This window comes from Triturus cristatus, chromosome 11, assembly GCF_964204655.1.
Source record: "Triturus cristatus chromosome 11, aTriCri1.1, whole genome shotgun sequence".
Classification (NCBI taxonomy): domain Eukaryota; kingdom Metazoa; phylum Chordata; class Amphibia; order Caudata; family Salamandridae; genus Triturus; species Triturus cristatus.
In genome coordinates, this window is record NC_140594.1 from 1,041,829,846 (window position 1) to 1,041,854,496 (window position 24,651).

General features: G+C 40.8%; 1 protein-coding gene across 4 annotated transcripts in view; it reads right to left on the reverse strand.

Moving 5' to 3' along the window:
• Positions 1 to 24,651, reverse strand: part of ACAP2 (ArfGAP with coiled-coil, ankyrin repeat and PH domains 2) — a 402,036-nt gene that overhangs the window by 305,152 nt on the left and 72,233 nt on the right. For all 4 annotated transcript variants that reach the window (XM_085635275.1, XM_085635276.1, XM_085635277.1 and 1 more), the window contains exon 2: positions 12,072 to 12,129. In XM_085635275.1, coding sequence (XP_085491401.1) covers positions 12,072 to 12,129 — 58 coding nt within the window. The remainder of the gene's footprint in view (positions 1 to 12,071; positions 12,130 to 24,651) is intronic.

Below are 24,651 nucleotides of genomic sequence, written 5' to 3' on the forward strand. Positions count from 1 at the left end.
TCAGTGAGTTTTGAAACTCACTTTCACCAAATTCAAAGACGTAGCAAGGCTTTTTAGACGCTCTACGCCAGAGGCGTCCGATGTAGGTTCAAAAGGAGCAGGTTCATGCTTGTTTTCTCAGCTAGCCACAGGCGATAAATTGACGAATAATACATCTAAATATAAATCACTGATGGTCATTGGATGCCCTGAAAATATGACTTGGTTCTAGCTGCCTTGGACAACTCTACACTACACAACATTTTAATCCCGAAAGTGAGTCCTAGCCTTCCAGATCCTCCCTCCATCCCAAAGGCCGGAGTTGAATCACTTTTGATTATTTAACTACAAATTAATTCTAGCGTCATATGCATTTGTATGCTTTTTGCAAAAGCGCTGGTAAAGAAAATTCATTAACACGTCTAAATCTGAAATCATTTAAAAATAGCGCTGTGCTCCGCATCCTGCCATATGTTAATACCAAAAAACACCACCCACGTTCAGCAAATTTCAATCTGATGTTGCGATGCTTGTGGTGAGGCAGATCGCTCTTTCAAGCTGCAAAGAATAATTTTAATTGCTCCAACAGCTGCTGGAAAAAGTGGCCTGTTAACTTCCTAAATAAATAAATTTCTATCGACTTCATTATTTGCAGAACTTAATTTACTTAATGTCTGTAGCTCACTTCTTTTTTCAATGAAAGGAAATATGCTATTAAGAGGAAACAAGCAGTAAACAAATCCCAAATCATTATGATATAGATGTGGAAAGACACATATAGAAATTACATAGGAGCGGATGAAAAAAGGTGAAAAGGAATTTGAGCTACCGACTTAATTGCACACAATGTACCCATGTACTCGTTCCAACTAATTCACATACATCCAATTGAGTTGTGCACGCTGATTAAACACCATGGGAAGGAAACTCACCCATATTAAAAAAAAAAGGTAAAGTGGATTTAAGGTTTTTTTAAATTGCCAAATCAGTAACGTCTCCCCAGTTTTTGAAAAACGGGTAAATACATTGAACGATATGACGTTTACCGATTTGTGACGTTCGAAAGACACATCTCTAATAAAACTGGAAATGGTCAAACATTTTTATCTGCACTTACAAAAGTTGACATTTTAAACAAGAAATCAAAACTCACTTAAGAAAAACTAAGTAAAGAAACCACTTATTCTGGCAACTTTCTTGGCCTGCACCAGGATCGACTGGGAGTAAATTAGTAAACCTGAACACATGATCCATTTCTAAGAATCTTTAACCCAAAGGGGGATTTACTTCTTAGAGAGAGTAAACCACCGGTTATCTTGCTAACTTTTTGGACATTGCCCCGAGTACCCCCACTCTTTCATACGCTTTCATAAATTAAGCAGTGTGTGTCAGGGAAATTTGGTAGGGCAGTGCAGGCGGGGGGCTGTAACAAACAAAACAATAACAAAAGGTTTTTTATGACGATCTTGTTTGCCTCTCTCTGCTCCTGGGGGGGGGGGGGGGGGGCTGAAGCTCCCGGCCTCCCCTACAGCCAATCCAGACGCTGCTCTCATATGCTTGAGAGCAGTGTCAGGATTAAGCGGAGTGGGCTTGTTTTGCGCTCCATCGGGAGCTGGGAGCCTGTGCCTGCTGGTCTCTCCATCCAGCAACACAGCTGTGTTGAAGAGATGTCAGTGTGCATTGATGTTTGGCCTTCGTAAGACTGCTGGCCAAACTGGCCAAGACTGGATTATTGCAATTCTCTTCTGATGGGCCTACACAAATCCCACCTCTCCCCTCTCAAATCCATCCTCCATTCAGCAGCTCGCTTCATTTCAGGGTCTAAACGAAGCGACCACATCACTCCTATCCTGTCCTCTCTTCGATGGCTTCCGTTTGAGGCAAGATCTATTTACAAAACTGCCTGCATCACACACAAAGCATTGCACTCGTCCTCCCCTCGTTACCTGGCAAATAAATTGAAATTGTCCGGAGGCTCTCGACCCTCTCGTAATGCGGAAAAGCTTCTGCTTGAGCCCCCCCGTCTTCAAAAGGGAAAGATCGATGGCGCAATCCTTCTCAGATAATGCAGTGAGAATATGGAACTCACTTCCCCCATTTCTCCGTGCCACCTCCTCTACCCGGATCTTCAAAGCTGAACTCTAATCTCTTCTCTTCCAAAGACACTTTCAGAACTAATACTCCGGCCCCTCTTGGAAGTTCGCTCTTCATTGTAAATTTGTATTTTTTCCTGTGCATCCCTCACCCCTGCGTGCTGTGTTGGATTTTGTGTTTGTGTACACTTCATTCTCAGGCCCCTCTTGGAAGTTCGCTCTTCGTTGTAAATTTGTATTTTTTCCTGTACATTCCTCTCCCCTGTGTGCTGTGTTGGATTTTGTGTTTGTGTACCCTTCATTTTTAGTCTGTGTAATGTTATATTCTGTACCACTTTTCCCTTGTAACTTAACTATATTGTACAGCGCTCTGACACCTTTGGGTAATGTCCGCGCTTTATAAAAATGCACTAAATAAAAATCATGCACACTGACGGCAAGGCCCACCACTCCTCCCGCCCTGCTGCAAGGCTGTGACCCCGCCCCCCAAGACTCGGCCACAGGACGAAGAATAAAATTATCTACATTTAGATCATTTTAATTTGTGTTTGCCTCTGCGGGCAGAGGGTTGACGCTCCTCCGCCATACAGGAGGAGCCGCCGCTGAAATTAAGTACGAGTAAATTACACAACCGTAATCTGCACTGCGTGCAGAATACACGCCTAAACTGTAGATCTGTTTTTCTTTGTGAACTGAGCACCACTAATGTAAGCAAAATTAATTTGCATTTGTGCGTGCCACACTCTGATTCAAAGAATCAGGACGACTAAAATATTATTAATGCATATTGAACTTGTTGCAGATAACATTCCGGGCTTGGCAACGTAGGCAAACACAGCGCTTCTGAACGATGGCAGAAGTATGTATGAATGTTATACTATTCTTCTCATAACATTGAGAGGGGTATTATTAAGAGGTATATTTACCCTCTGGGTTTGCAGAGTATTTTGTAGTTGTTAAATAGAGGTACTAAAGGAAATTAAGTTAGGGGAGAGGAGTTGGCCTAACGGCTAGGGAGGTCGACCTCCAACCTGGGGAACCGGGTTCGAGTCTCAGCAATGACGCTGAACATCCTGTGATTCTGGGCAAATCACTTCATCTCCCCTTGCCTAACAAAAACATGAATGTGTCCTCGTGTAACGCAACTGGCGCTATGTAAAGCACTCTGATACCAGATACCTTCGGGTCAAGTTCGCGCTATATAAAACTCCGTAAAAAAATTTAAAAAAAAAAAAAATGAAGGTGTGAATCAAGAGAGAGAGGTAACCTATTCCTCAAGATACCAACTTTTAACCGACTAAAAAGGTAACGTTTCAGCTCAGTTATTATTCTGTTTATACAACAGGTATTTAGTAGCCAAATTCGAAACGTCAACTGTTGGCCACCAAATTGTGTTAAGAAGAAAATTGGATACAGCCTTTAGGAGAATCCCTTATGTCAAGCATCTGGACCTAAGCCTAAGTGAGAGTGAACATGCTTCCCTGAATAGGTAGGAAGGATCAGATTGTGAGTCATAAGAAAAAATATTTTGTCATCTTTAGTCTGAAACTTTTAAAAATGTCTGCATTAGGTGTAAATTCTTTTAAAGCAGTCTTTAAAAGAATTTACACCTCGGGGTGCTACGGAACAACCATGCTAACAGGGTGACTGTGTTGTTAGGTCTCGCCTGACCCAGCGCATGCGCTGGTCTGGCGAGACTTATTGAGAGGGCTCCAAAAAGTGCTACCAGGCCAGCCTAGAGCTACAGTGCATGTGCGTGGGCGCGCGCGCCGCGTTTTACCGCAATTACTTTCACTTTCGGCCGCACAGCCGCTTTGATGTTTGATCGTGATCGCGATCACTTTCACTTTCGCGGCCGCACGGCCGCTTTGCATAGCCAATAGGTCTCGCTTTTGGGACCTTATAAGTATTTAGTTACGCAACTGTTGCATGGCTAAACACTTATAAGGTCCCAAAGGCGAGACCTATTGGCTATGCCAATGCTTGTTTTTGATATTCTAGTAAAGTAGCAGTGGGGTTTTTATTGGCTCAGTGTATCTAGTCATTCACGCCTTAAAACCTCACCACTCGAGGACTTTTAGCCTACTGGTCTCGACCTCGGTTTCAAATACAGCTTGCTAACATCTGACTGTGCTCTAGAATGTAGGCTCTTTGACCTTTCAGTAAATTGCACTTTACTACACAGGTAACTGGAACAGTGTGGAGATCTGTGAAATATTTATGTCTGTATATTCCCAGACCCTTATATCGATAATGGTGCCCAAAAATATTCTGCAGTAGGAAATACAAGAGTTCAAAGAAGGAGTTTTCTCCGTGCAATTTTCCATAAGAAAATTGAACAGTAATACTGCAAAAATGGCACAATTGAATAACAACAAATTTGACAGAAAGTTAGATCTCAATCCTGGAAGTGTGCTTTTTGTGTTTTGGTGTAAATCCGTTCAGTAGTTTTGGAGAAACTAAGATTCAAAATGTATGTATATTTCACACAGCGGAGATTTCGTTGGCTGCAACAATATCAACTGCAATGTTGTGGCAGTCATTTTAGGACTAGAAGAAAGACACCTGTTCTGAAAAAAGAAAAAGAAAGGTAAAAATAAAATAAAAGAAAATCATAAATATAGACGACAGGGTAGGGAATACCTGACACTCCCAGGTCGGGTTTGCTATCCTCTGAGCATCTGTAGTCTTGTCAAAGAAAAAAAGAAAGAGGTGAGCTCCTGCCCCTTTCACTTTTAATCCCTGCCTGGCGAGCCAAGGACAGGTTTCCTTTTTTATATTTTAAAGGACAGGGACCTTGGCTACACCATCTCCCGAGGCCACATTTTGTGTTTAAGGGAAGGGGGCGTGCGTCCCTTCATTCCCAAACCATAATATGGCCCAGGCACCCCATCCTCCAGGACAATATTATTAAAGGGTGAGGTGGGGGGGCGTGCCAAGATGGTGGATGGATGAGATGCACTCTTCTGTCTCCCCGTCCCTGCCGATCATTAGCAAAACAGTGCCCTTCCTGCCTGTCTTCTTTGGCATGGAGGTACCCGACATCATCACAGTGTCTGCTGCCCCAGCCGACCGTGGCTAGTTCCCCAACTCGATGCAGGGGATTGCAGCCTGTGGACCGAGCAGCTGGTCTGGCAGACAAGATGTCAGACAAGATGGCAGCTGCTGGAGGGAGGTGGTGCCTATACCGGCCCCCTAGCAACATTGTCAGCACAGGGGGCCCTTGCCCATATCTCTGCTTAGACGGAAAGCTTGCCTTGTGCCCTTGCAGCGGAGCTCATGGATGGCGCTTCATCGCTGCCGCTCCAGGGGAAAGGAGCGGGCAGAGATGTGGGCTCACCGGAGAAGATGTCCACAGCTGGAAGCGGCGCAAAAGACAACCTCTGCCTGCTGGGATGGAGGAGGGGTGGAGTGCGGGTGTCAGTGAACCCCCGGTTCCAAACCTCTGTTGCTGACCTGGCTCAGGTGGGCACCTTGCGGCTCCTACAGCCAGGGGACAGAAAAGATGGGGCCGCCAAGGGAGAGCAGTGAGTGGCTCCCTGACTACGCCCGTTCTGGCCTACCAGGTGCAATCATCAAAGGGAGGGACCCCAGTGCACCTTCCTGCCTGGACGGACTGTCTGCCTAGTTTCCTTGCGGCGAGGCTCTCGGTCGACGCCTCACCATGGCAGCCCCAGAGGGGAAGAGTGGCCGACCTGTGGGCGCACTGCAGCAATCATCTATAAAGTCAGTGAGGGGCAGCTTGTGGGGCATTCTCGGCCTTCTGGGAGGGGGGGTGGGGGGGGGGGGGGGACTTTGGGCCTCGTGCAGCGCTCCTTTTGCCATGGCCCTGGTGGGAGTCCCTTCCTGCTCCTGGTCTCCTGTCCAATGGCTGACGCTTCTGGCTACCTCTGCCCCCTGGGCCACTTATCGGGAACCCAGATCTGGTGGAGGGGATGGGGCGGGCCAACAAATTTTGGCATTGGTCAAGGCCTAAATGCTCTCTCCCTCCTGCGCTAACTGGAGGGTCGAGCACCATCTGCCTAGAGACCAGCTGTGCATAATTCTCACCCACCTGAGACTGATTCAAGGGGAGCTGTCCAGGCCACTTTTAGAATCTGAGGCCCCTGTGCTGCTCGGCGCTGCCTAGTGGTCCCGTAACTCTAAAATACTGCTCACTATACCAGGACTTAGCCTGTTTGCTGTGGGAAATTAGTATGCATAAAATGACACGTGCTCTTACTATGTCTGCGGTCAGGTCAAAAAAAGATCGTTCTCTTAAAGACATGTTTGTAAAATCTGCTGGGGCTGTGAGTGTTTCAAAACCACCCACGCTTGGCACTGAACACTTGCCAGATTTGGATGAACTAGAGGGGCCTGTGACAAAATCCTTCTTAGAAGCACTTTTCACTTCTCTTCGCGAGGATTTGCGAGCAATGAAGACGGAACTCGGTCAATTTGAGGGAAGTTTGCCTTGACCTGGAGGAAATTGGCGACAGGGTATCCACCATGTGAGACCGTGAAACACGACAGGAACAGGAGATGGAAATGTTGCAACAAGAAGTCCCCCATCTAAAGGAACAGCACGTCAACCTACAGGCCCATGTTAAGGACCTGGAGAACTGTACCTGACGGAATAATATGAGTATCAGGGATGTTCCGACCCACAGCGAGAGAGGGGAGCTTAGAGAATACGTGAAGGCCTTTTCTCGACATATCTTAGGAGCTACAGAAAGCATTGACACACAACTTGATTGTGTTCATTGTGTGGGCCCACCAAAACCAGATAACACCCCTCCAGCGGATATTCTCATCTATGTCCATGACTTTCAAATAAAAGAGACCATCCTCCGCAAGGCACAGGAATCCCCTCCAATTCAATTCAGAGGTCATACATCGGTTCTACACAAGGATTTATTAGCAATAACATTGTGAAAACACTGGATTTTCGCCCCCTCACTGATCACCTACGTGAAGCTGGAATAACATACTTTTGGGACTACCCTTTCCGGATCATATGTCTTCTTGACAGGAAACTGCTCCAGCTGCGATCACTAATAAAGGCTTTCAATTACGGATTCAGCAACAAAGGACCATCATAATAGTCGTTCAGACAGTAAGGTGCAGAAAAGATTTCAATGGCAACGAAACAAAGGACCCTCAACAGGAATGAAACCTGACCTTGCCACCATAGCCAAAGAGAGACAATCTGTGCTTCAGTCACTGTCCGGATCTCCTAAGCAGCCGGAAGTACCATGGTGCTGCGGGATCAATCTTATTTCTGCTTTGCCCTTCAGACAGGAGGACTTCATTGAGGTGGTGATGGGGAATGGACCATCACATATAGATGGGACAGCCTCGCACTCCTTTCCCTGTTAGACTGACACTTCATATGAGGCTTAGGAAAGTTTCTTAGCTTTTCTGCCTGGCCCATGTTTCTCACTTTGCCTTCTCCTTTGACGGACCTTTGTCACTATCCCAACGTTTTGTGATTTGGTTTGCTTAGTTCACATTTTTGTTTTCTATTGCTCCTACGCACTTATTTCTCAGCATGTGTCTTACTCTCCTCCCTATGGGCACTCCTTTGCACAGGTTGCTTTGAGAGGTTTCTGCTTTTCCTATGACCCTGCAGCAGTACACAGTTTTTTCTACTTGTATTCTCTTTTCCAGGACATCCAGGTACTTTGTTTTATTGTTCGGGGCCTAAATAACCCTATTAAGCGTGCAGCAGTATGTTCACGGTTAGACCAATCTGCCACCTGCAGGAAACCCACTAACTTCCCAAAGATATACCCAGAATGCAATCACAATGGTCCCCCTGTCAGTTTTGGTCTTCAGGTCCCTTTAAGGAAAATGGAGTAGCTATCCTCCTTTCTCCGAGGTTCAGGGGGGAGGTTCTATCCACTGCCACAGGGAATAAGGGTTGCTTGCTGGCAGTTCATCTTAAATTGGGCACCTTGTGCTTTACCGTGGTAAACATGTATGCCCCTAATGAGAACCAAGAAGGTTTTATTATTAATTCCATGTTGTCCGTCCTTGATACTCCAGATGCTGCTATTTTAATTGGAAGGGATCTGAATTTAGTAATAGACTTTGGTATGGACCGATCCGGCCAACGTTCCAACTAGACGGGCACTTTTCTTCCAAGCTTCTTCTCTTGAAGTTCACCATAAGCGGACCAGGTGCCCCATAATTTGGCGACAATTGGAAAAAGTGAGGCTTCTCCTTAAAATCCTTGACCGTCATCGAGTAGAATATGCTTTGCTTTGCTTGAAACAAATTCTATCTCAGTAGTAACAGATGTGGGCGGATGTTAGCCCACCATCTTTGGAACAAAATTTGCTATGGCTCTGTGAAAAAGATCCGCATTAATGGCTGTACAGAAGCGGACTCTGATGCCGAGATTGCTGCGGCCTTTGAAGCCTTCTACTGTAACCTCTATTCCTCTTCAGATAGTCCTAAGGGGGTTCCCTCTCAATTTTTAGAATTTTAGAAGGCTTAGTTTTGATTTCATTGTGGCCAGCAGAGGCGGCTTCGCTTGACCAACCAATACATCTAGATGAGGTGATCTCAGCAATTGCTCATCTTAAGACATCTAAATCTCCGGGCCCTGGCGGCTTCACTGCCTTATCTTATAAAGCTTTCTCTCATGAGCTTGCACATTTACTGACTCAGCTTTTAAACTCATTTCTTGACTCTAGCTCCATGACCGATTCTATGTTGGAAGCGTCTATTTCAGTGATCCCCAAGCCGGGGCAAGGATCCTGCTTTTTGCAGCTCCTACGGACCCATTTCTCTGCTAAATATTGATGCCAAGCTTTTCACTGGCATCCTAGGACACCACTTGAACCCTCTCCCACACGGCAATGCAGAGATAATACTTAACGACTCATGCACCTCCTGTTACAGTTACAGTTGCATTTTGCTTAGTGATTCAGCCTCAATGAAATCATCAATTTCAGCAGCTTCATGTTCCAGTTTGCTCTGGGATGAGTTTGAGGAGTGATATTTCTAAAGATCTCTTCAAGGTCAATAACTAGCTAAATATTATCTCTAGGTGTAAGTCTTTGGATAACAGTGCTGGGTTTTGTTTGAGTAGAATGTTAAAAATCGAAAAAGCATCTTTGTTGTTTAGAAAGGTATGGTGGCTTGATGCTTTGGCCTGGTTAGTTTCTCCGAAGCAACTTATTTTCTCTTAACCCACGTCTGAAAAGATTATTTTTCTTGCTGATGATTATAACCTATAAATAGTATGCATAAAATGACACGTGCTCTTAATATGGCTTTTGAGTGTATTCCTTGTGGTAGATTCACTGACGCTGCAATGTCTTCTTGGGTGTCTGTGGTGGTGTATTTCTCTAATTGAATGATGAGTAGTTTGAAATTAAATGAAAAAAACAGGCTTTAATACAGTTAATTACCATGTAACAATATGGTAGAAAAGCAACAGGCACAATGTGGGAGCCATTCTGCCAAACGTTTCATTGACTGAAATTGTAAATTACTTTAAACCTTATTCACATAAATTGTTATATATTTTCTTGATATGCTGTAACAGGAGATAAACCTCCCATACTCTACTAATTGTATGGGTTCATCTCCGAATACCTTACACAAATTACTTCTAGTACTACATATACTTGTTTCCCATTATCCCCAAATGACCCTTATAACCATAATATCCTAATCGCCATCCTCTTCGAATTGATGGGTAGATTCTTTCCCTTGTTATGTTATGTCATGTGTATTTGTAAAGAGCACTATTTCCCAAGAAGATATCTCTTAGCATCAGCTATCTGCCTTTAGCTGCTCACATAAGGTATGTCTGCCTATGGCCTGTACCCAATCAAAATCCAGATCACACAAATGCACTTAGTAGGACAAATAAAAGATTTTAAAACTAGATTTATTGTTTTTTAAAGTGTTGAGTATTCGAGTATCCTATGTTTTAATTCTATTAATTATTTTTTTACGTTATAGCTCAAAGCAGATGGTTCAGAAATCTAACTATGGTTCTAGGTACAGGTTTTTGGTTGATGGGACTGCAATCTCGAGATAAGGTTTTCTTTCTTCCACCTTCCAACAAAAAATAACCACTTTGTCATCCTTCAAATGGTTTTCAATGTTCACTTGTATTGCAGCATTGTGTAATTTCCAAATTTTTAAAAGGGAGAAGCAGCTAGTAGCTTAATTTAAACCACTTTTTTCCTTAGAATAATTTACTGTCTAAGCTCAAAGGGAAATATTGTCTGCAATAAAACAAACAATGGCAAAACGAAAAGGTCTTGTTTATGATGCCAAATCATGTAAACCTTGTATTAAAATGTTTTGTTTACGTTAGTTACATACACAAATACTGTTTATGACATTAAAGCCTGTCCTACTGGCTTTGCTAACAATGGGAACATTTACAACAAGGCATTGCTCTCTAAAGAATACATACAGGAGATAAATAATTGAATTTGACAAAAGGTGTGTTGATTCAGTGTCTTTTTTCACATGCAAGGCCCTCACGCAATCCATTGGAAGCACTAGCTGGAAGACAGAATGATACTTCAAACAGCCAGAAGCATGAGGTGAGAAACTAATACTCCTCTCAATGAAGTCAAAAACCACTCTACGCATACTATAAAGAATAGGAAACAATAAATCTAAAGGCAGCTGCACAGTCAAGGCAGACTTAAAAAGGATACAATATGGGGGAAGGACCACATAGGCATCACACACCATAATCAATCTACTGCATCACACTACTTTGGACTTTGAAAGATGCATACCCAGGGAATAATACGTCTTACAAGAGCAACACAAACTTCAGGATCGCACCATTGTAGTTTTTCAAGGAAACCATCATTGGAGCATATTGTGTAAACTACTAAGACTGATGGTTATGGTTCAAAATGCTACATGTAATTTTGAGTCACTGTAAGATACACTCTAAATGTTATACCCCCATAACTCATTTACATTAGACAGCCCTGTGTTGTTCACTATGATAGCATGGGTCAATCTGACAGGCATCGAAGTAGTCAAAATTATGAGAATCTAAAATCATGAGCGGTTATAATTTCATTTTTTACTTTGAGGAATTTTGAATCTTACACCTTGGTACATTTTTTACCCAGTATACCCTAGCTATCTATTACACAACTCTGATGTGTTTTTACACATATGCTATTACATACAACGCTGCTCCCCCTTCCACCAAGTTTGAAGGTTCTACCAACATAGGTTCTACCCTCTACGGTCTGCTGTTTACTGCATACCCATTCTTTACATTTGAATTACTGTACCGACATTGTTTCAACATGGAAAGTGCTGTTCCAATTATGCAGACCTTTGCTTTAATTTAAGTTATCTCACCTTACAAGCTCTCAATTCGATCAGTTAATTTGCTAAACCTTTGCTCAGCTGCATTCACTGACTTCCTTAAATCCCATAGTACTATTCATAAATGCCTCTGACTTAGGCCCCACTTCTTGAGTTGGTATCTTAAATGCTGTACTCACACTAGGAGCTTTACACGCTGATCTTCTGGTCATATTGCAGAGGCTTTACCGTGGTGGCAGAGGTTTTTCAGGTCCCACCGTTCTAAATCTCAATCTCATACTTTCAAGCTTACTTCTGACCTTTGCTGCTTTCCTTAGCTCTAGCAAGCCTGTCTGTTTAACTCCATCTTGCCTGTCATTTTTATATTCTGTTTTTCTCCACAGTTTAGCAAAATATAACCCTTATTGATGTGTGAGCAATTTACAAAATGTATCTAACATAGCTAAAGATGTAACAGCCATGATTTTAGGAAGATAATGAACTGTAACACTTTGTGCTCATGTTGGTGGTCTTATGAAGGGTGCCTCTAACTTAAACCGAAAGGAACTCCTGGGCTGACAGTGAAAAACAGCCTTTTAAACACATAAATGTATTCCGAACAATTTACTTTAAAGTTAGTGAAAGATGAACAACGTTCACACTGACAAAAGTTGAACTTTGTAAAAATGTCCTACAGTAAACAACACATACCTTATCAAGTTTCACTTCCAGTTCCGTCACGTCACCTTCAACTTCCTCCAAAGCGGCTCTAAAGAGAAAATAAAATAAATGTTAAAACCTAACACTTCACTCTGAAGATAATATGAATACATCCATGGTACAAATTTACATTTCTAGATTTTAAAATGGAAACATTATACTGCATATAACAATAGTTCTTATTTTGTTTTATATCCATATTTGAATAGACGTAAATCGGACCTGATTGGCATATATAATAGGTGTTAAGTATAGGCTAACACCACAAACTCCATTTATTACAATCAATCACAGGCTTGGCTCAATTAGATTGGGTAGAGCATTCAAGCGTAGAAGTAATAAGGCAGCAAATTACTTTTATTTTTCGAAGTGCAGGAAGCACCAGAGAAGTGATAAAAGGTTGTAAGACAAGATGGAGGATGGGCTGAGATATCAAAGATGTTCCCGCCTCGCTTTGGTCGTGGGGATCATGCTACTAGAAACCTGATCAACTTGCCTAGTAAAAGTGATCCAAGCCCACCATAGATGAACAAATAACAATTTAACATCCTTCCCCTTAGAATGAATTAATTTAATAGCTGATGAGACAACAAAGGATTCTGTGTGCAAAAGACAGAAAAAGTAGAAAGGATAGCAATTAACGAAAAAGGATTGTAAAAATGTGTTATAAATAATAATATTAACAGTTGCATCTCACATCTGACCAAAATTTAAATACAGTGCGAGATTCAAATAAAACGTGCATCAAAGATTCAACAACAACATAAGCAGCTGTCCAATATTTTAGATGTAAAAGTTTGGTTTGTAATCACGGACAGTTATATAGTTCAAAGAGGTCCTATTGTATTGATAAAGAGACAGGTAGCCATCCAGTAACAATACACAGCCATTTCTACTGCCAGTCTTTTAGTGAACATATGAAGAAAGTTAAATATTCCAAAAAATAATAATAGTTTTATGTATACTTTAATGCAGTGTGGCCAGTTCTTATAAATGCCTATAAGCAAAGCTTGAATTTCAGAAAAGCACTACGGCTAGCATTATGCAGTAATTCATATTTAAGATATTCGGATGGAACTAAACCACATTTATGTTGTGGTTCTGAAAAGATAATAACATACCGTGACAAATATTTATGTATAATAAATTATAGCATTAACCAAGGATTTCCAACAATTATTAATGTTTATCCTGTTAACAAGACTGTGCCATATTCATGCTCTTTCAGGAAATGTATTAAGTATCACAATCTAAATGTTTTAGTAGTAGCTGTAATAGCTGGATAATTCTTATCAAATTATGGTTCTTCGAGAAGGTGAAAATAGTGACTGATGGAAAAGGATTATTTATGTTTTTCTCAATTCAAACTCATGTAGGAGATACTACAGGATCATTAGTCCAAAAAAATAATAACCAAGTCGAACAATAAAGTCAGGATGCTTGTAAATGCCAGGTATCCCAGACCTCTATTAGTTTCATTATAACCAATTCTAGTTTTATTACTCTAGGTTAAATCAGAGAACATGACAGAGGAATGCAAAGGCAAAATAAAAAGTAAATAGAATATTTGTGGGGAGAAAACATTTTTCATTGCTTCAATTTCCCCCCAACTTAAGTTAAGTAAGGCTATTTATCAATAGTCTCTTTATTGTAGTCACTGTTGAGGTCAATAGTATGATAAATAGCATTAGTGAATACTATCCAAAGAAGAGCTTTGATCATATTAATACTTTGGGAGGAAAATGGCAGGAATTTAACACTTTAAATATAAATTGTCAATTAACTTTATCAAATGCCTTCTTTGCATCCAGAGCAAATAATCCTGAAAGTGAATGTGAATTATAAATGGAAGACAAAATATGCGCAGACCTTTAATAAAATCCAGCTTGGCATGGATGAATTGGGTAATACAGGTGTTTGCAGAGATCTTGTAGCCTTGATTTATTAGTCAAACTATAAAGTTAGAATAGCTGGGCCTTAGTCTGGTTTGGGGGATACAATGATTAAGGCTTTGGAAAATTATCCTACAGCCAAGTATTATGGGCAAACTCTGTAAATTGGGTTAACATGTGGTTGAGAAAAACTGTTTTAAGAAAAAACAGATGGGATACTATTATGATCTGGTGCTTTCTCAGAACTGAGAGATGAGATAACATTTGTATTTCATTAGGCTTATAAGGGTAACTAATATGTTTGTATCACTAAGAAATAACAGGCATATGAAAGAAAGTTAAGTCGTCAATATATTTAGAAATAATAGCTGCAGTTGTAGTATATAAATAAAGGCAAAATGACTGAAGATCATTAAGTACAGATTTTGAGGAAAGCAATAGTTTTCCATGGCTTGTACGGATAGCATGCATTTGGTTTCTATCTTTTTCAATACATAAATAATAAGGATGCAATTTTCCTGATCTATGACCATTAAAATATAGTCTAGCTATGTTGTTTGGTATCTGTGAACGGATTATTATACTATGTAAAGACTTGTACATAAAGTTTCTATAGTTGCAACCTGCAATTAATATTACTGGATGAAACAAACAATCATTCATATTTGGCAACTGATTTTGTTTTTTATTTTAACAATCTATTTTTAGGTACCAATGAGGAAATAAACACACCTCTAATAATAGCTTTGAATGCATCCAACTGTACTATCTTAGAGGTGGACTCTTAAGTACTAAGGTCAAAATAATATTCAACAGCATTTCATAATTTACCTTAATTGGTGTCATTAAAAACAGTGTTCTCAAATGGGATGAGAAATCAAGAAATCATCTAATTTAATGACAATGTATGTTGGTAGTGCATGGTCTGTTCAATCTTTAGATTATAGATCAAGTGACATTTCTTGAGGATAACAAATACTCTTTTCCAGTGTGAAAGGTGAGAATCAGAGAAAAATGTAAATTCTTTATGAGTAGCAAAGTGAAGTCTTCAATGATAAATAAGTATCATTTATTTTATACGGTTCTGAATAAATGAAAGTATGATGGAAGTTTAAATTTAGTTGAGGAAAGTCTATCCAAAAGGGAGTTTTCTAGAAGATTAAAATCTCATCAACAAAGAGTGGAACAGCATAAAATCAAATAATTTCAAAAGTGATATCAATTCAAAAAGTTGAATATATTCTACCACAGGTGTGTACAAATGAACTAATTGTAAAATTAATTTACCAAGTGTAATCTTAACATTAATAAATCAATCATTAATATCATAATGTTTATCTAATATATGTAGTTGAATTTTCTTTCAAAAGAAACACAATTTTTCCTACCTAAGACTGGGATTGAAGCAATATTGCCAATCCAGCCTTTAACCACAGTAGAAAAAATGTCATTAATAAGGATTTCATGAAGAGATCATATATCAAACTTACAATTAAAAAGGCCATTTCAAACTGATATGCTATAGACATAACTTACAATAAAAAGATACGTTATCGGAAGTATTAATAAAGTAATGACATTAAGACCAATAATGTTAAGAAGAAGCTCACAAGATAGACACACAAGACATGCAACATGAAAGACCAAACAAATCTTAGTGCTACACACCAGAAAGGTTAATTGCAATTGTGTAGAGGACAGCATGGCAGAATATACAGAAAATATTTTTAAGCATGTCAGACCTCTTCAGAATCAAGGTCTTACAAGAGCTTTGAATGATGCTGATCGAAGAAGACAATTAAATCCAATGGTGAATTGAAGGGTTAAGAAATACAGTGCTTCTAGATCCTTACAGCAGAAGGATAAAAAACACATGTTTATAGCTTTTGTCCTTTAGTCTAAGCTGGGAAGCGGAAACGTTTTTACAAACAACCACAACTTCTTTAGCAGAATCTTGTTGAATATTGATGTTATGACCATTACCTGTTAACTATGGTATTTCTCTGGCTGCTTTCCAAATCCTAAATGATGATTACGTAATACCTTCAAGACAACTTGTCTATGTTTAGATTGATTTGCCTTTCATTGAGACGGGCTACACTGAGCTTTATCAATTTCAAACTTCTTGAAGAGTTTTATATTCAAACATTTAGGCAATAGAGTAGCCAAGTAAAATTAGAGGGTTTGACTATCCCCATTTTCTGACAGATTAAAATGTGCAGACTGTGTTGCCTGCAATGATTATCTATGTCCAGAATCAACATACGTATTATAGAAACTCTAGCATCAACAGAAGTCATTGGTCCAAATCTGGTTTCATCATCTTTGAGTTTAGTCTTGTTTTCATATTTTTTCCTGCAAAGACCAGCTAAGGACTTGCAGGGGCGTGGAGGTCTTCTGACCGCCTTATTATGACCAGGGTGGTCGGGCCACCCTGGGACCATCGCAACCACCAGGGATTTGTGCGGCGGTCTTGAAGCCGCAATATGATTGGCAGGGCCACTGCGGCCCCACCAAGCATATTACAAGGCTCCTCACTGCCACACTTTTCATGGCAGTTCGCTCGTCATGAAAAGTGTGGCAATGAGGAAACAAAGGAAGCCCTACAGGGCCACCTTGTGCCTAAGCGCCATGAGGTGCATGCAGGGGGGCACATGTTGTGTCCCCCTCTGTGTGCATGCCGTGCATGCACCCCAGTACCTGCTGGGCATGGACTGCAGCAGTCCATTCCGTGCAGGTACCAATTTTGACGTTCCCATAGGGGTGCTTATTTCATAGGCACCGTCATGGGAAAGCCAAAGAACAGATGGCCAGACAGGAGAAAACTCCTAATCTGGCTGGCAGTTCAACCACAGGTTTGATGGTGCGGCAGCAGGGTGGTCCTGCTCAGCACCACCAAACTCGCAATGAGGCCCCTAGTCTCTTTGCACATTTTAAATATCTGTGCTAGTCATATCAGTGTTACTGCGAATACCAAAGTTCTGCAGACATTTTACTAAGGAAAGGCTCCTTTGACTCAAGTACTTTAGATTTGAGTGTTGGAAGTGAGATAACCTGGTTTATTTTGTTGGCATTAACTTGTTTCCAGTGATTTAGTATGCATATTAGTTATATAGCATTAACTCCTCATATACACAAACAGATCTGAATACATGCAGATATCCAGCACAGTAGTAGATTATGACCTCGGCACTATCAATTAATCAGTGATTTTACAACGGTTTAGGAAGAAGGCAACACTATTTGGGTTTTAGCTGATGACCAAAAAATGACATAAAGTGAAAGGAAGCAGTGTCTAGAGATTCAAATTACATTAATCCTTTAAGAGGGAAAGCGTTCACCTTATTTGAAATCACTGTGCAATGCCTACCTTTTAAAAGAAAGAAGACGCAACCTTACTGACAATATTCCCTTTTTTTGCTGATGATGCCGCCTCTCCGTACCAGATATTCAGGCACAACCAATGAAAGTTGTGCTCTGGTCTCAATACTCCTAAACAATGTGTACTCCTCACAATTTTATCGGAGAAATAGTGCTTCCTTTCCTGGAGTCCTTCTTGGTACGCCTTAACATACAAAGCTCATCTAAAACATGCAGGTATGAAGATCCTGCAACAGAGCGTACATCCCTCTACACGCAATCTGTGTTCCTTGTGTCCTATACTCTGAATGTGACCTTACCCCGAAACTACAATGCACTTCTAGAGTATTCAATATAGTAGAAACTAAACCACCTCTTATCAAATGTAACAACAAAGACTTTGCTACTTCTCAACTGGCTATGTTCCTAATATATGACATTGGAAGAGGCTGGGTACAGATGCACTTTATGCATACACTTAATCATTCTGAGCAAGCATTTGGTTTAAAGAATTTCGTTATCAACCCTAAATGGCATGCCACCTTATAAAAGGAGAGAAACAGTTCACCATAGTATATCCAGAACCATTTGTGAGACAAACACTGGTGTTTATTTCTGTACAAACGTCTGCTGATCAGAAAACATTAATCATGACAGACGAAAAAAAACCAATTAGGCCAGAATTCAATAGATGTGCTGCAAATTATTTGAAAACAAAAGCTAGCAGCAAGGGGATACAAGATGAAATGTCTGGCATGTATGATGTTCCGCTGTATCCTACATAAATGGCTAGTACTATCTTGTGCAACAGCCAGACTGTAACTTTGAATAAATCATCATTTTAGGACCACACCGCTACAGATCTCTTTATGGGTTGAAAAATCACCTATATTTCGAAATAAAACATGAGCTTGGCACAGACAGTGACTAACTGGTACGCACAAAACTACATGAATCTATGGAGGTGTGTCTGTGGCATCATAACCCATAAACATTACGTAATTTCTTTTACTTATCTGTGAAGGAAGATTATTGTTAAGATTTCACAAGAAGAGTCTTAAAAATCAAGTAACAAAGAAAAGGATGACTTCATAAATTTAGATATTATCTACAGTATTAATCTAAAATGGAAGCAGCCAATTTAATAAATTACAAATTTAAAGACAGATGTATTACACTGTCACATAGCTGTATCTACATTAGGAAGGGTCCTACACAGTACTTTCACCACTACCCCCTGCCAGCTCAACCACTTCCACATTAGATGCTCTCCAGGAACGAACGTGCTTCTTCAGTCTGAAAAAATATATAGGATAGGCCATCACGCAACATTCTCAAATACAGTGGATACCAGAGTGAGGACACAATAGCAAATTCTTTTTTTTTTTATTTACAGACGCTCTCTTCTTTGCCCCAGTAGCTGCCCTCAGGTCTGGAAAAAGAATAATCCAAAGATCCTGAACCTACAGGCTTTGCTTCAATATGCCGGATTAGTCAGAGAGTCCGAGCAGTTGGGACAGGGTCAACAGAAATTAAGTTGACTAGGAGTTCCAGGAGGTCTTCCAACTAATTTGGTGCATTAGGTGTTATAGGTGCTCCAAGGAGCAGAGCAAAAACAAGAAGATGATGGACGAAGCCCTGAGACTTTTCAGACACTCACCCCCAGTCACAGATCTGGGTTGAATCCATCATCATTCTTTAGCTCACTTCGCCACCCCAGTTCAGACACAGCTATATGCAAATCAATCTTGACCCTGTGCCTCATGGGAACAGTCCAGTCCGAACTGCCAAGCCATGTCTTCCCTGGACCGGAATCAAGCATCCTGGGACCAGTTTCGTCTGCTGGCTCTCCAACCAAAGGAACACCAGCTTCGAGCAGGCCAACATTATCTCTTGCTGTCTAAACGGACTGAAACTACCCAACAAACCTCTTCAGGAAGCAAATGAACAGAAGCATCTTACAAAGACCGAAAAAAGGCTGTAAATTTTGCCCTCCACCAATATCCACCCACATTCTCCTTTTAGTCTCGATATAAAATATGTTCTGTAGCACAGTTTGGAGCAAAATATGATGACTTCATTAAGTGAGCAGGAGGAACCGGTCTCACTCATCTCTTCAAAAGTTATATCATCCAATCAAGCTCCTACAAAACTGTTTGGCTTTTCTTCATACCAGTTAGGCCCAATTAAAACAAGTTCTCAAGCTGTTGCCTGGAGGCCCCACCAATCTGCTTCTTATTTTCCTTTTGTTTAAAGAAGATCTTCTTCTTTGCTAGCGTTGCTGAAAAGTGTGTCTGCTCTGAATCACAGAAAGAATGCCTGCTGTCCCCAGGAATCTGAGACAGTGGCATTTAACTATCCGGGAAATGAACTTCAATGATGAACATTCAAACATTTCCATTCAAGCAATAATAGAAACCTCATTACAATAAGCCATTCGCCTTTATTGTTTACAGGGCTGTATAACAGGCCTTGACTTGTGAGCTTTCATACATAATATGAGGAACATGTTTTACCACCAGCGAAAGGTATACAGACTAAGATCTATACTAGATCATGTGTATCACTTCCCATGTGGCCAAGATCTATACTAGATCATGTGTATCACTTCCCATGTGGCTCTCTGTACTTTGTATTGATCACCAAAGTCTCAGTTAGAATCTGAACTTTATGGTAAAGCTCAAATAATTGTTTTTTTAATGAATTTGCTATTTTCATAGTTTTCCTTTGAAGACTCTACTCCAAGAAGGTTAAACGCTGTAACCAATACATGTCTGCATATCCTGTATGTTTAACTTAACAAAAATAAACAAATATTGTGTTAAAGTAATGAGAATTGTCAGAAGGCGGTCTGTGGTGGGTCAAACAAAGCATTATATAAAGCAAGATTAAATAGCCCTTTTAGTGGTCAGGGGGTCTCACAGAGTTGTCCTTCTGGAGAAACTGTCCATTTTGGTAGATGCAAGCCTTTTTCTTTCTCCTAACTCCATTATTTATGTAGGTGTGCAGAGTGTAATATGGTATTTATTCTCATTACATCGCCTTGAGCAAATTATATCTGCATGTACGGTTTATGACAAACTAACTTGAGTAGGAAATAGTAACTAAATATGTGAGAAGTCATGGCGAATTTTTGAAGAACTGAATGTTACAAAAGAAGAAAGATGTCAATATCAAATTTAACTCTATTGATTTAAAAACATGCGTTCGCTATTTCCATCAGGTTGGCACACTTGACACGTGTAGTACATAATTGCGGGGGGGAAAATATTTAAGAAAGAGGCCCCTTTAAAGGTAATAAACACTAAAGAGAGAAATCTTGTAGTAATACTGCATTTTTTTAGAGAGCAAGCACTCCCTCTAGGATAGTGTTGGAACCTGACCCTCTCTGCAGGCTCACCCCCAAACATTTTGCATTCCCCATCCTGTTTTGCTGGATTTGTTTTTGTTGGCTTTTAGACTCTGCACACTTTACAGGTGCTAACCAGTGCTAAGAGCTTGTGCTCTCTCTTTTAAACTTGGTAACTTTGGCTTACACCAAATGGCCCTTTTTAATTTCATTGTAAGTTCCTAGTAAAATTGTACTACAGGTACCAAGGGCCTGTAGATTAAATGCTACTAGTGGGCCACCCATATAATTAGACTTTTAAAACACGTCTAATGCCTTGCACTGTAGCCTCTGTGCAGTTTTTAGACAGTTGGACATTTATTTTTAACTTTTATATGTTGGGGTAGTAAAAAAACTCGCAAATTAGTTTTTCACTACTGAGAGGATTACCTCTCCCATGAGATAAAATTGAGTTACCTTATAAGACATAATAAGTGATAACTTTGTTTGGGAGCAGGGGTAGGAAATTCATGTTTGGTGTCTGGGGAATCTGAGGAATTGTAATTTGATACCTTCTTTAAGGATATAGTTGGATTTTAAGTTAACATTCTGAAAATGCCACTTTTAGAAACTTTGCATTTCCTTATCCTCACCATGTGGTGCCTATAGCCTGTATCCTGGGTCACATGACTAGGTGTAGTTACCCTTTTTCTATTCCGCCGAGACAGCCACACAATAGAGAGCCTAGGTGTTGGCAGGGTGGGTCTTCCAAGACGGGATGAAGGGGGACAGAGCTGTGCACAGCCCCACTTGCACTATGGACGACACTGCTCAGCTCACACAAAGCACTTGATACTAGCCTATTGTGTCTGCAGATAAACTGGGCCCAGGGCAGGGAGGCAGAAAATTCCAGATACTTCTGTAGATGGAAAACTCAAGAAGTTTGTTCAACTTCAAAGGTGGCACCAGGTATCAAATTAAGACACTCCGACCAACTCTTTAGTACACTCCTGGGCCTGTGGATACTACAGAAGGACTGTCCTACTGCCTGAGGCCTGCTCTACTGTCTGAGAGAAAAGACCAGACCTGCACCCTTCATCTCAGACTACCTGAAGGGACTCCAAGGGCAGGTTAGGCCTATTCTGCGTCACCGGGACACCAGCTCTAGAAGTCTCCCTGCAATTGCCCGGCTGTCACCTGCTGCATTGGACATGCCTGGACCTGCAACTGGATCTGCCTGCACCCTGCTGGCCGCTCCTGGAGGGAGTTTCTGAACCCCAACTGAGCTCCTTCTTGAAGAAAAGGAGAACTACTGAAGATTTTGGCTCTTCACGACAGTGAACGTGTCTGTGTGTGCCAAGTGTTTCCCACCCAAGTCAACCGTCAACACGAAGCGCCAGTGAACCCAACTCTTTGCACAATAGTGACCGCCCGAAACGTGAGATCTGCACTTTGCACTACAGCATCTTGGTGCTATAGCGACGTCCATCAGCAACGCTCTCTCTGCTTCTCGCAGCCTTTTTCCCTGCAAACGAAAACTCTTTGTGCTTGATTTTAGAAGGTAACCTTTTCAGCTGGATTAACCTAGTCCCTGTATGCAGTCCGCACTCCATAGAGGTTGGCCTGAACTGAAGACTTTCACCTGGTCTTGTACAATCAGATAGCAAAGAGTGTCACTCTGTGCTTTCGGCATTATACCAGCAGTCAGTAATAAGAGCTACTTGTGTTCAATGAAAATCCTTCCGACCTAGTTATATTATTAGAGATGTAGAAGTAACCACATCGGATAAGATTACATTACTGTCCGCCTTATGCAAGATTACCAGAATTGATCATCTCTGTGCTTCAGGCACCGTTGCCAGCAGTAATGTAAAAAATGCTTTGGGAATGTGGAGTCCCTCTATATGGGTAATACATAATGGCCATAGCTGCAGTGCCCCTGTAAATTAACAATAAGGGTAATAGTCTCCTCCATCCATTTGATTTTTATCACTCAAATACCAGCTTTAAATATATTATGGAAATTCAAACGTTTTTCTCCAAACATCAGCTTTTGAATTCTAAAATTGCGTACGTTTCTTTCACATACAGACTTTATAATTTTTGTAAACATTCATTATTTCAACCAAGCAAAGACATCTAATTTAAGTTTCTGGGCTGACCACAGTAGAGCTACTAACAGATAGCTGGAGAGCTACCAGTAGCTCACAAGCTACTCATTGGAGAAGCTTGCATTATCCTTCTTGTTAACTTTTGAAACTGCATATCCCCGGTTCTACTGTTTGGATTGTTGTCATTATGATAGCAAAAAATTCATTACATTTTACTCTACATTTCTAAAATTGGTTTGGGATTTTTCTTGTGTTGTGTTTTCACTTTCTTGCTGTTTGTGTGCTGCATAAATACTTTACATATTGCCTCTCAGTTAAGCCGGACTGCTTTTGTGCCGGGCTACCACAGGGTTGAGCACAGGTTAATTTAGGGACTTTTTGTGGTTCACCTTAACAATGATTGCAGCTGTTGCTTGAGAAGGGCTCACACCCCCCTCAACCAACAACCCAATTTCTCACAGGTAGTCAATGGCAAATCACAATCATCTACACCCCCACTACCTCTGGATGACTACAATCCAGGACACACCAGAGCTCATAAGAACACCAGCTGCAAACACCACAATCATGCAATCTGCCGCCCAATCAGGCTGTACGAAGAAATGCTTTCCATTTGTATCTTAAGCCCAAATAATCACTAACAGGCTGTTCAGATGGCAACAAAGCATCTGGATGTGGTTAGTTTGTGGTAGTTTGTTCCGAGATCCCTACAAGGAAGCTGCTCTGCATGATGTTTTGCAATAATCAGAATAATAGTTTTTGTTCAGCGTGTAAAACCCTGCAATGGACTTCTGCCGCTATAAGAAAAAAACTGCCACTAGTGGCAGGCTGAAACAAACAGTTTTTCCAGCTGTTTTCAGAAGGCACAGCCGATTTTTTTGGATTACTCAGACAAAGTACATAGCTAAAACATGACTCTAACTTGGGGTAGAGCTATATAAGTATTATTATAGCCAGTCTGATGTACTCAAATCTTTCTATTCAAGGTCAAATCATTATCACTCATGTTTTTGGTGGTAAAATAGGTATTTACAGACACAGCAGGGAAACCTGTAATGCCTGCGTTGAGGTAGCATGCACATAGGTTTGTCGGGCCACTACTTCTAGAGCACGGGGTCTCCAACCTTTTCTGTAATAAGACCTACTTATGTTCAGGGAAAATAATCCCGAGCTCCTACTATTATTTGTGTTGTATCGTGACCGTATCAGAAAAGGTTACATTAGGGGGCACCTTGCGTAAGCAGTGGTCAACTCAGTGTATCAGGCTGGGTTGCCAGCAGTAATGCAAAAGAGGTTTATCAACTTGGAATGCCTCTTCATGGATAATACATTCCAGCCCCAGCTGAAATGCCCCTATCACTAACGTCATAATACGGGTAATAAATCCTCCTCAGCGCTAGATGATTTATCACACAAATTTCTCCTTTAAATATACTTTGGAAGTTCAACCATGTTTCGGTAAACGTCGACTATTTCATCTTCAATATACTCTTTTCAATTTTGGTATACATAGGTTAATTCATCTATGCAAAAGCATCTAACTTAGTAGGTGGGCTTCTCATAGGAGAGGTACTCATAGGTTGCTGGAGATACTCGTTGGAGAAACCTGTTCTAAAGCCTGTGCTTTGGTATCTTATTAATATTTTGCTGTTGGTTACATGTAAAACTGTTACAAATACTGAATTTTGAAAGTTCCCATTGACTACCTACAATATAGAGATCAATGGACGGATGATCCACAGTTAGTATGGTGCTTCCCCAGCACAGTCCCAGACTACTGGCTTGGTGCACCAAAAGCCTACTTCCACCCTTAGTGAAAGGTGAATAGTGTCCCACTCACCAACCAGTGAGAAGGTCAACAGGTGAAGGGCACCTGACAG